Source organism: Hippocampus comes, unplaced genomic scaffold, assembly GCF_001891065.2.
Source record: "Hippocampus comes isolate QL1 unplaced genomic scaffold, H_comes_QL1_v1.1 scaffold122, whole genome shotgun sequence".
NCBI classification, from domain to species: domain Eukaryota; kingdom Metazoa; phylum Chordata; class Actinopteri; order Syngnathiformes; family Syngnathidae; genus Hippocampus; species Hippocampus comes.
Window position 1 is genome coordinate 82,277 of NW_017842059.1, and position 11,073 is coordinate 93,349.

Below are 11,073 nucleotides of genomic sequence, written 5' to 3' on the forward strand. Positions count from 1 at the left end.
GGTCCCTGTCCCAAATCCATAGTCCACTCTAGTCTGTATGCTTTTTAGCAACAAGCTACACCGCTAAGTTAGGCACAAAAAGATGGTCGAGGGTATCAAGTACTTTGTTTACTGGAAGACTGAATCATTCACGTTAATACACTGAAACGTGTCAAAAGTAGTCGACATACAAACATGAGGAATGACAGACTTTTCCACCATGGTGACACACGTACTTCCGGGTGGCAAAAATCCCAGTGACACCACTTGGAAAACAACCCTGCTACGTTATTTGACCAAGGTAGACATTCGAAAAACAGAAAAAAAAATGGCGAGAATGGTCATTTTGACCTTCCTTTTTTTTTTTTTTTTTTTTTTTTTGGGGTAATGTTGCTTGGAATGGAGACAGAATGCAGGTTGTAATTGACGCTTCAATCGGTAAGATGATTTAAAAAAAACAGATGTGTTGACAAGACATCTTGCATCTTACATGGCCACTGGGACGATGACTTTTCTGTTCGTTTGTTTAGTGAATTTAGTCAAAGACAATGCAAGCAAATGTTTAATCATGATCTGTGAGAAAATCTCGATGATGATGCAGGTTTTGTTCCTCATACATCTCCTTTGAATTGGATTTTACGTCTCGCAATCATCTCCGTGCAACTGGTTACGACATCCACTCTAGAAATCCTCCTCACCCACAGAAGAATACAAATTTTATTCAACTACGTTATTCCACAGAGAGACTGAACAAAAAGTATTTTATTCAACATAAGAGTCTGAAAACAGTATTATTTTGAAAATCAGGTCCTTCCTCTGTGTTTGTCACACTGCTTCTCTTTGTCATGCGACACGGAACAAAGTAAGTCCCCAAGCTTGCAACAACGTGAGAAAAAAAACAAACCAAATGTGTTTGGAGAGCTTTTTAAAAAATGGGAACAGGCCAAACAATGAAACAATACTGGCAGTCATACTGGACGGGTTTATTGCTGTTTGAATGGCACGCACCAAACCCGCTTTGCATAATATGTCGCGAGAGGCTTGCAAATGAGGCAGTGAAGCTATCAAAAGTGCTCCGGCGCATGGAGCCCAAGCACCCTGCATAAAAAAAAAAAAAGAAGCCCCCAAGATGACCCTCAAGCTTTTTGAAGATTCAGTCAAATGTTAAGTTGTATTTTTAATCAATAGTTTTTATTTGTGATTATTATTATTACTCCTATTGCGGTTTGTCAAAATATGTCTATACTTGAAACTCATCGGAGTCCCCCAAAAAGTTTAGGGAATGCTAGTCTCCAAAAACCTGCTTCCAAATCATAAGCCGTGTAGTTTCAAGTTTTCCCCAGCTCACTGTCCTCGTAGAAGTCGCCTGGCGTATTTGCCCAACTTAAATATCTGAGGCGATCATCACTGGCCCGGAGCCTGGCCCCGACGTCCCCACGGATCCCCAGTCATCATCTGAATGTGTGAAGCCGCAGTGACCCTGCTAAACATACACTGCAATATCCTTCATGGTGTTCTTTATGGTCCACCGCTGTCCGGAGCAGGACTGCAGCACCACCTGGTGGCCCAAGTACACTTTGGCGGGCACCACCTCCAAGCAGCGGCCCGAGGCCGAGTTTATCATGGAATCACCCTACAGGGGGAAAACCAAGAAGATCACTTTTGTGGACCAAACATGACCTCAACCTTCACAAGTAGTATTAATGATCATATAGGGAGTGGTAGTATTAGTAGAAGTGGACGTAGTAGCAGGCCTGGATTGGATAATCTGTATGTTCTGTCGATAAACACTGTTGGGCCGCTACTTCAGCTCACCCATTTGTTCCTTCGAGCCCGCGGATCTATTTAGAAATCATTAAACACAGTGCGTTCACAACACTTCATTCCGACTATCTCGTCGTCGTACAAAATATCTAATGATTGAGGGCACGCCTTTATATCATATTTAAAGCACTGACTGCCTACCTTTGTTTCTAAGCGTGCCACAATAAATTAAAAGTAGCAAAAATGGAATACCCAAATAGAAATAATCATACTGTTACTATTGTACACCCTGTCTGTACAAAAATAACACGTTTAAGAGGCGTAACACAGTCACAAGTGTTCCTAGTAACGGGAGCAAAGCAAGATGGGGATGCCTCCCACAACTATTCCTGCTGCTGTTTTTAATTTACCGTCAGTCAGCTAACCAGTGGAGAGTAGTAGATGAAAGAGAAGAAGCTAGGCTAACAGTTTTGTAGACCAAGCAAGCTCTCTAACTTCATGAGAAGGAGTAGAATCAGCGGTATTAGACATAGTAAGCCAAGTAGTAGTTGTAGTGATGGCAGCATTACAGGTGGTGGTGGTAGTTGTAGAAGAAATAAAAGAAGCTTGGCTAATAGTTTTGTAGACAAACCAAGCTATCTACCTTCATGAGAGGTGATAAAAATGGCAGTAGAAGAAGAAATAAAAACTGCAGCAGAAGAAGAAATAGATGCTAAGCTAACGGTATTTTAGACTACACAAGCCCTGGGCTCAACATTCATGAAAAGTAGTAGCCTAGTAGAAGAAGCTAGGCTATCAGTATAAGAGATTGACGAGGCTGTAAGCATTAATGAGAAGAAGCTGTCACCTGAGTGAAAATCCACTTGGTGCGGTGTTCGTCCTTGTCTTTGTCGCAATCCAGGAGTTGCGGGAATTGGGTGGCAGGATCGTCCGCCACACAGCGAGTGTCCTCCCCGGTGCTGCCCAGTGGGCCCAGGTACAGATGACCCTCTTTGGTGTAACGTCCTATCTGAGAGACATGAACATGATGCCAGTGGTGGAAGGTAACAGCATTGTGACAGTACTTAACTATATTTTTATCGGCGTCGGTAGTTCAGGATTCCGTTTTCAGACTTTTTACTTTTACCTACAAGTACCTCATCTGTGCTTTATACTCCTCACTTAGACAAAATAGTGTTATTGTTCGCAATCGTTTTTTTACTTTTGTACTGAAGTGCATTTCACACTCTTTACTTTTTTACTTAAACAATTAATACAGTACTTCTACTTTTACCAGTAATTTTTATTAATACAAGTATTTCTGCGTCAGAACAGAGTGTGAGAACTGTTGACACCCCCAAGAGGATACTCGGTTGCCAAGCACGTAAAGTTGCCATCCTACCTACCTGGGGACCCCACCCATGGCATGGGTGCAGGGTGGCCGTGTGGTTCTCCCTCATACCCTGGTCCAAACACAGGTGGCTTGCTTTCGAGTTGCGCATCTGAAACGATACACTTTTGACTAACAAGATGCTAAAAAAAAAAAAAAAAAAAACAACTAAGTAATTAACAAAACATTATGATTAGCATGTTAGCTAACATCGTTTAGGGAGTGCTAATGTTGGTCAGCATTTGAGTTGAAGGTATCTTTCAAATAAATTAAAAAGCTGAACTTAGAGCAAACTTCTAGAGCTGAACTTCGACTAAACAAAAATACCATATGCCGTCATCCTTTTTGCTTTTGGAGTAACGGCGCCTTGACCTCAATACAATGGGGAAAAAAACGAGCACTATTTCACCGAACAATGAAATAGATATTTGCAAATTAACTTCCTGAATATTTATTTTACCTGGTTAATGGGACTTCTGCTCCTGAACTTATGCTCAGAGCGTCTACAAATCAGAACTGTAGGAAGTCACCTTCATCTTTACGCAGGACTGGAAGCTGCCATCTGTGAGGCGTGAGCTGTGTTTGTTTTGAACATTGTTCATGGTGGCGAAGACCGACCGACAGGACTCGAAATGCATATTTTGCACAGATATTTGCCGGCCTGTCTGAGAGTGTGACGTATATTTTGAGCGACGGAAAATCACAGAATATAGAAATAATTTGATTTCAATATTTTGAGATCACAATAATCTTATGATTTGCAACTACATTTAAACAAACGAACAAACACGAATAAAATACTTTGTTCAGCTATTGTGTGGTTTTGGTGTCGCTGAGCTTTTCGCGCATGACGCCTGTCAAATCTGCCTGCTGACAAGTGCTCGCAAACGTCAGTTTTATCTGTACCGCTGTAATCTTACGGTAGACCAGACCAGTGTATAGTCTCCCTTTGGCAACCCGTCAACAGGATATGGGTGAAAATGCATTTTGTATGGACTCACCTCACCATAGTAGAGTGTGTTGCCATACGTCCTCATCTCAGGGTAAACGTTGTCCAGGTACCACTGGAAATTCTTACACTGCAGACTCTTCCTGAGCGCCACCCTCTCAGAGATGTCACCAAAGTCGATGCCGTGATTCTGCAGCAGTTGTGACATCACATCAGGTGGGAGCTTCAAGTGCATTTTGGAACAAGACAGTAGATGATGTGGGCGTCACCTCCATGGGGATATTCCAGGCCAGGTAGACGTTGGACTTGAAGTGGTCCATCCAGACCTCAGCCACACGCAGGGCATTGCGGCGCATGTAGAAAGCGATGTTGCTGTTGTAGGGCTTCTTCACGCGGGCGATGTGAGCCACGCGGGAGCACGGCAGCACCTCCATGCTGCCTCCGCACATCCACACCTGGTGGAGGGTGGGGGTAGTCATGCCACACTTTAATGGCGAAAGACTTCTAATTCGTTGTCTCTTGGTAACCATCAGTGTGGATGATGAAGTGCAGTAATAATAAACATTCACGCACGAAGCGCTGTACTATTTAGACTGAGACAACGGAAGCAGAAAGAGGCGATACACTAACCCTGATGCCCAGTTCGATGTTCTCCCCGCCGTAGACGTCCATGCCAGGGTCCAGCAGCCCGAGTTCGCCAAAGAAGAGACGATTGGCCACGAAGGAGCAGCCAATCATGGCGGGACTCCTGTCACAACGAAGCACGCAATCGTTTCGTAGAACGCGGATTTTGAAAACCATCTGTGTTCAAGTAGCAGTTCTTTGAACGTTTATTGTGATTGTAACATCAGTGCTGATTTCCATTCGTCTGTCTATGGAATACCCCATTATATGTTAGCGATGAGCTCGTGGACATTTATTGGACTGTGTTGTGGTCTTGGATGGTCTATATTATTGGATGTTATTGTGGGGCGCTATGGCTCAGTGGTAGAGTGGTCATCTCCCAACCCGAAAGTTGAGGATTTGATTCTCAATCCTTGTGACCATGTTGAAGTGTCCTTGAGCAAGATACCGAACCCCCAGTAGCTTCCGATGCGGCGTCATCAATAGGTAAATAAAGAAATGGTGTTAAAGCACTTTGAGTACCAAAAGTAGAACAGTGCCGTCCAAGTGAAAGCCCGTTGCCTATATTGGATGAATTGATACTGATGTGACCTGGTCTTGACGTCAGTCGTGCCCACCTGATCGGCGCCGTCACGTCGCCATCGTCCCACCACTGTTTTGGTGGGTTGATGTACATGCACCACAGCTCCCAGCTGTAGCCGTGACCTGAATTCTCGTAACGCTCGACCTCGAAGGTGTCATGCTTGATGTTGTCGATGGACGGCAGTATAATCCTCCTGCGGTCCTCCTTGATTCGGGCCAATACCGGCTCAGCCCTGGTGAGTAAATGTGAAGGTAAACACACAATGCATCATTGCGGGGGGATTCCGCGCTAGTGACGAAGCAGGATATTCATTCTGTTGAAGGGACAATACACCAGAGTCATTTGAATGCCTCACCAGAAGGGTGTGAACTCCACGTGGGCATCAAAAAATCCCGTCACCTCAGCACTGGCCGCCTTCCAGCCCTCGATCCTGGCCCGGATCAGACCCTCCCTCTTGTGGTTCCTGACGATCTTGACCAGACCGGGGTACCGCCTCTTCACGTAGTCCTCAAGAGGTCCTTTCAGCTGCTCTGCAACACAGCAACAAAACAACATAAACAGCTTCTTCACATTAAAGACAACAAATGTAGACGAGAGTGGCAACCCCAACTGTCACCAGCTCTCATTACAGGTACTGGTCATTCTAATATGACGATAGCCATACACTAACATGAGGTATCACTACACTCACATGAGATATCCATACACTCGCATCAGGTGTTGAGACACTGCAAGCATCATCTATCAACCCACCTTTATCAGGTTGATACACTATCATCTGATATCGATTCCCTCAGAACAGGTCTCGATGCACAACTAGTATCAGATCTTGATACGCTTCCAGATATTGACACATTATTATCAAATGTTGCAATACAGCATTAGCTATCCAAACACTATCATCAGCTATATTGATACCGTTACATCCGGTATCGGGCATTGAATAAATCCCAAGGGGTCTCTTCCGGTTGTCTAAGAAGACATTAAGCCTCGGATCCAAACAGACTTCATCAGTTTATGCAACAAGGCTTGGTTAGGATTGCGCCAGCCTGGGTTGCTGTGGAAAAAAACTATTTATGCTCCAAGTTGGAGACACGCCCCAAACCACAAATGGCATCATTCTTTTGGAACACAAAATAACGATCGTTAAGTTGCCATAGTATGAGATAGCCATACACTGGGATCAGATATTGACACACTAAAATCAGGGCATTGATACACTAGCATCAGCTATCCCTACGTAATATCAGGAAGTAATAGACGAGCATCAGGTATCGATACCACGAGCAGGTTTTCAATATTCTAGCATTGTAAGACCATCCACTACATCAGATATCGATACACCAGAATCGGGGGTCAATTCATTAATAACAGCTGCATCAAGTATTGACACACTAGATATCTCTACACAAGTATTAGTGACAACTGACATGGGGTATCGATACAGGTATCAACATTATAGGATCAATACGTATCCACTAACATTAGATCATGATATAAACTTAAAGTGAAATTCCATTCGGAGTCTAAACAACAGGCCAGCGCCTTTTGATCTGTGACTCAACTCGTCAGAAGTTTCCTGCTCGGCCAAAACGCTTGCACGCACTCACTTCCTCCTCTTCATCATCATCATTCACCACTTTTAGCATGTGTGTCCTGATGAGGAAGTTTTCCTAATTAGTAAACAGTTGCTCGCAGAAATAGCATGATAATTAATATATTGTTGAAGAACGATAGCAGCACTTCCCCACCACCCACGAAAATGCAGGTAGATTTTTACTTCTTGTTACTTGGAGTGCTAATGTTAATACCTCAAAATTGATCTCCACTACAGCCCCATTCCCAACTATTTCCAGCTCGACTTTTACGTCTTGGTACTCATAGAACTAGAAACTCCCGAAGGTCAGGTAAGTGTTGTACCGTCGTCGCTGTGGTCATCCACCAGGATTATTTCTTTGAGCAGGTGGGCCGGCGTGTGATTGACAGCCGAGTGGACCGAGCGTAGGATGACGGACAGGGCCTCGTTGACGAAGATGAAGACCAAGGCCATCTGGGGGAGATCTCGTAGGTGGCTGACATTTCTGCAACTATTGGTACAAACAAGATGCATATAGGACATTTCAGAATGTTTGTAAACAATAGACAGTGAGGGTACTTCCTGCTGGCAGATCACAAGTGACTACTGCTGATATGAACTGAAACTATGACAAAAACGTGTTGCGTTTATCCTCAAAACTTTACATGTGTATGTACCGCGTACACAATGACACCGTTTTGGAACATGGTGTTTCCAATTTTCAGGTTTGACTGAGCAAGAACGAGGCTGCCTTTGAATGGACACCAGTGCTAATTGGTCAAGAGGGGTTCTTCACTCTGACGCCATGACCCAAAAGCAAAGTAAAAACATGAGTGACTTTCAATGATATCTGGAAGTGCGCAGGTATGAAGGTTGTGACTCAAATTCACATTGTTTCTTTGGTGAAGATGTGCTCTGAGGTTATGAGTTTTATGTCAGAGGAATGCTGTATTTATTTTCATGTATCTTATTGACTTTATGTTCTACCTAATTTATTGGTATCTGACACTAGTGTATCAGTGCCTGTGTATCATTTGTTTAATGTACTGTAACGTTATATGATATAAATGTATTGATAACTAATGAGGATGTATTGCTATCCGATGTTAGTGTATCGATACCTGATATGAGGGTGTTGATACTTGATGCTTGTATATCGATATCTGATTCAATTACTTTGATATCTGTCAGTGGTATATCGATGAACCCTCGCCCCACATGGGGAATTTGTGTGTGTGCGTGCACTGACCTGCCGGGTCTGTAGTCTGGTATGGTTCGGTCCAGAGAGATGGTGTTGCTCAGGTAGGCGTTGTAGCCGTATTTGTCCCTCAAGTACTTGGCCTCGCTCACCTCACCCGGAGAAAGGCTGGCGGCCAGGCCACCGGCTCCCCAGCCCCCGAAACCCTCGATAAGGCCCAAAGATTTGGACAGACCTCAAAACACCATATTAGGAAATTATTATCTTCGCATCTTGCTCACAAAAAGTATGGGTGTAGAACCATTTCACCAGGAAAGATGTGGGTGTTGAAACACCAAAAGTCTCTGCGGGTGCAACAAGAAATGTTGGTGCTGAAATCTTTCACGATAATAGTGTAAGTGTTGAAAGACCCACATCACCCGTGGGTGTGCGTGTTGTTGCTATCACTCCCTTTCAGGTAGAAAGATCTGCGTGTTGAAACCTTTCAAGTCTGCATGCTGAAAAACCCACATCCGAGTCAGTGTGATTAAAAAAAAGTGGGGGTAAACCCTTTCATTGGAATAGTCTAGGTAGGTGTTGAACCCTTCCAGCGGGAAAAGTTTGGGTGCTGAAATACCCACATTCCATTCAAAAAGTGTGAGCGCCGAAAACTTTCATTGGAAGTCTTGGTGGTGAAAAATGTGGGTGTTGAAGTGTTTCGTTGGAAAAGTGTTGAAACCTTTCATTGCATGGGAAAACCATATCCCTGAGGTTCCAACAAGTGTGGGTGTGGAAACCTGTCATCGAAATAGTCTGGGTGTAGACCCCATTCACCAGGAAATGTTTAGGTGCTAAACAACATTCAGCAAGCAACATTACCCACTTTTCACCATAAAAATCCGTAATTAATAAGGATTTTACACATATACCAACCTTCCATATTTTTGACGGATTCAAAATATCTAGTTTGGTCAGGACATCTTGAGAATTCCCAAATCCTCACAATAAAATTTCTAAATTCAGAGATATACACATTTACTTCCTCCTTCCACATTTCTTGACGAGCCAAACCCATTTTAAACGAGCCACTTTAAACTCTTGAAAACATTCAGAACATGTCCAGAAGCTTTTTCTGACTCCTAAATTCAAAAAAATAATTTAAAAATATATTTTACAAACCATATTACCTCCTTGTTTAATTGAACTGAAACCATAAACCAGTAAAATTCACCAAAATTAAAGCCAATTTTTATATATTTGATTTACCAGCCTTTCCACATTTTTTGACCAACGTCAAAATATTCAGCTCATACGGGACATTGTGCTAAGTTTTTTTTTTTTAAATAATACAATTCCCAAACCATAAATAATTCAGATCTTGTCTTCTTCCCTCCACAATATGCCAACTTCAAGCTGTTCATCTCATGCAACATATATGAAGTTATTAATAACAGACACATTTTCAAATGCTCCCAGCAACAACAACAAAAAAAATCACAAATTAAGACATTTTAAAACATGTTTGGCAACTCTTTTCTCGATTCTGAAAGTTAACTTGAGTTTTTACAATTCGTCATGCACTTCACTCTGCTCATTTACATTCAATTTCTACATTTTTTTAAAAAATTCTTCAAATTTGCTTATTTATTTATTTGTTTATTTATTTATTTATTTATTAATGGCAAAAAAAGTGCTTATTAAATGGCCAAAAAGTTGCAATTTGTTACCGTTCAACTGTCGGTACACGACGTCCTCCAACGAGCTGAGCCTGTCGAGTAGCACTTGGTGGCTGACGGTGGCGGTTCCGTTGGCCCGGCCTGGCCTCCTGCGCTCGGCGTCCGCAGCGTCCCAACCCTCCGGAGCGTCCACGCGGACCGTTGGCTTGCGCGCGCTGCTACAGCGGCTCCACAGCGTCATGATGCCGGCCACCGCGAGCACGTTGAGCACCAGCAGAAGCCTCCATCTTCTCAGTACAGCCATGGACAGCCAGGGCGGGTTCGGGTTCCGGCCACTAGCAGAACACGAGGAGAACTCGGTACGGCGAGCGTGGGGATGCAGCAAGGAAACAAGATGATAAATGGTGATTTTAGTGAAGATGCTCCATCGGGGTTCATGGATGAATCTACGTGGTCGGGCTCCACGGTTCGGCGTCTTTGACCGGGGAGGCGTCGACGAGGCATGCCGCGGATGAGCGCTCTCAGACGGACAGCAGATGTTTTCTACTCCGTACCGGTGCCACCGACATTATGTTCGTGTACATCCTTGTGGTTATGTTCGAATTCGCTTCTGTCGTCGCCGGTGATGATGGTAATGTTGAGACTGCGCGTGCACGCGAGCAGCTTCCGTGCGCGCCGAGCAAACCGCAACGCTCGTGCACGCGCAATCACAGATAATGCACGTGATGAGTGAACACACTGACTGATACATATTGAATCCGTAATTTTACCATATATCAAACATTTTAGATTGCATGGATAAAAGTAAGAGGAAAAATGACTGTCATGGCACATTTGCCAAAAATCACTTTTATGTATACTATTAAAGAAGGGTCTTTTCCCTTTTGCTTACTTGTTCACACATCTGGTTGCGCGCTTGGCTACAATATCAATTAAAAAATACCAATGTGTTTTCTAAAATTTTGTTTTTTCGGGTTTTCCCAAAACATATTAAATATGACTGCAGCAATTATGCTCTGAGACCAACGAAATGATGAAAGTGGTGTAACTGCAAATGCTATGTAATTTTGGACATGACAGGGTTCTACAGTCTCCACTTACCTTTTGCGCTGGTAGCACTACTGCGACCAACTTTTTCAGTTGGTCTCACCACCACAGCTTTTCGTCGCACCCTTTTTTGGTGCGTTACAGCATGACCATATTTGGTGATGTATACGTCTCAATTGTAGTTTCATATGATGTCATGATTGACGGTGACTCAAGATATATTTGCAAAATATTTTGCTGGAACAAGAACTTTGTTTGCAACACTCAGTGGCCGACTAAACAGGTCAAGTTATTTTATATAATTTAAAAGAAGACCAAAAAATAAAAAA

At 43.2% G+C, this 11,073-nt stretch overlaps 1 protein-coding gene across 2 annotated transcripts; it reads right to left on the reverse strand.

Moving 5' to 3' along the window:
- Positions 1-726: 726 nt before the first annotated feature.
- Positions 727-10,894, reverse strand: galnt17 (polypeptide N-acetylgalactosaminyltransferase 17). 2 transcript variants are annotated; one of them, XM_019861570.1, is made up of 11 exons: positions 9,749-10,421; positions 8,094-8,277; positions 7,189-7,355; positions 5,624-5,798; positions 5,303-5,500; positions 4,692-4,809; positions 4,331-4,516; positions 4,114-4,251; positions 3,129-3,224; positions 2,591-2,752; positions 727-1,612 (listed from the first exon to the last, which is right to left on the reverse strand). In XM_019861570.1, the coding sequence occupies exons 1-11, from the start codon at positions 9,999-10,001 to the stop codon at positions 1,463-1,465; spliced, it is 1,827 nt and encodes a 608-aa protein (XP_019717129.1). In that variant the 5' UTR covers positions 10,002-10,421; the 3' UTR covers positions 727-1,462. The 2 variants fall into 2 exon arrangements, with proteins under 2 accessions (XP_019717129.1, XP_019717130.1); XM_019861571.1 differs by having other exon boundaries at positions 1,498-1,612; positions 2,591-2,748; positions 9,749-10,894.
- Positions 10,895-11,073: the final 179 nt, after the last annotated feature.

What these genes read in the sequence shown, in the direction of transcription:
- galnt17 (XM_019861570.1), bottom strand. Translation starts at nt 10,001, where the DNA reads ATGGCTGTACTGAGAAGATGGAGGCTTCTGCTGGTGCTCAACGTGCTC. An exon ending in GACGTGACGGCGCCGATCAG is followed by an intron (nt 4,810 to 5,302) that starts GTGGGCACGACT and finishes TCGTTGTGACAG; the next exon opens with GAGTCCCGCCATGATTGGCT. An exon ending in GCCATGGGTGGGGTCCCCAG is followed by an intron (nt 2,753 to 3,128) that starts GTAGGTAGGATG and finishes CATGTCTCTCAG; the next exon opens with ATAGGACGTTACACCAAAGA.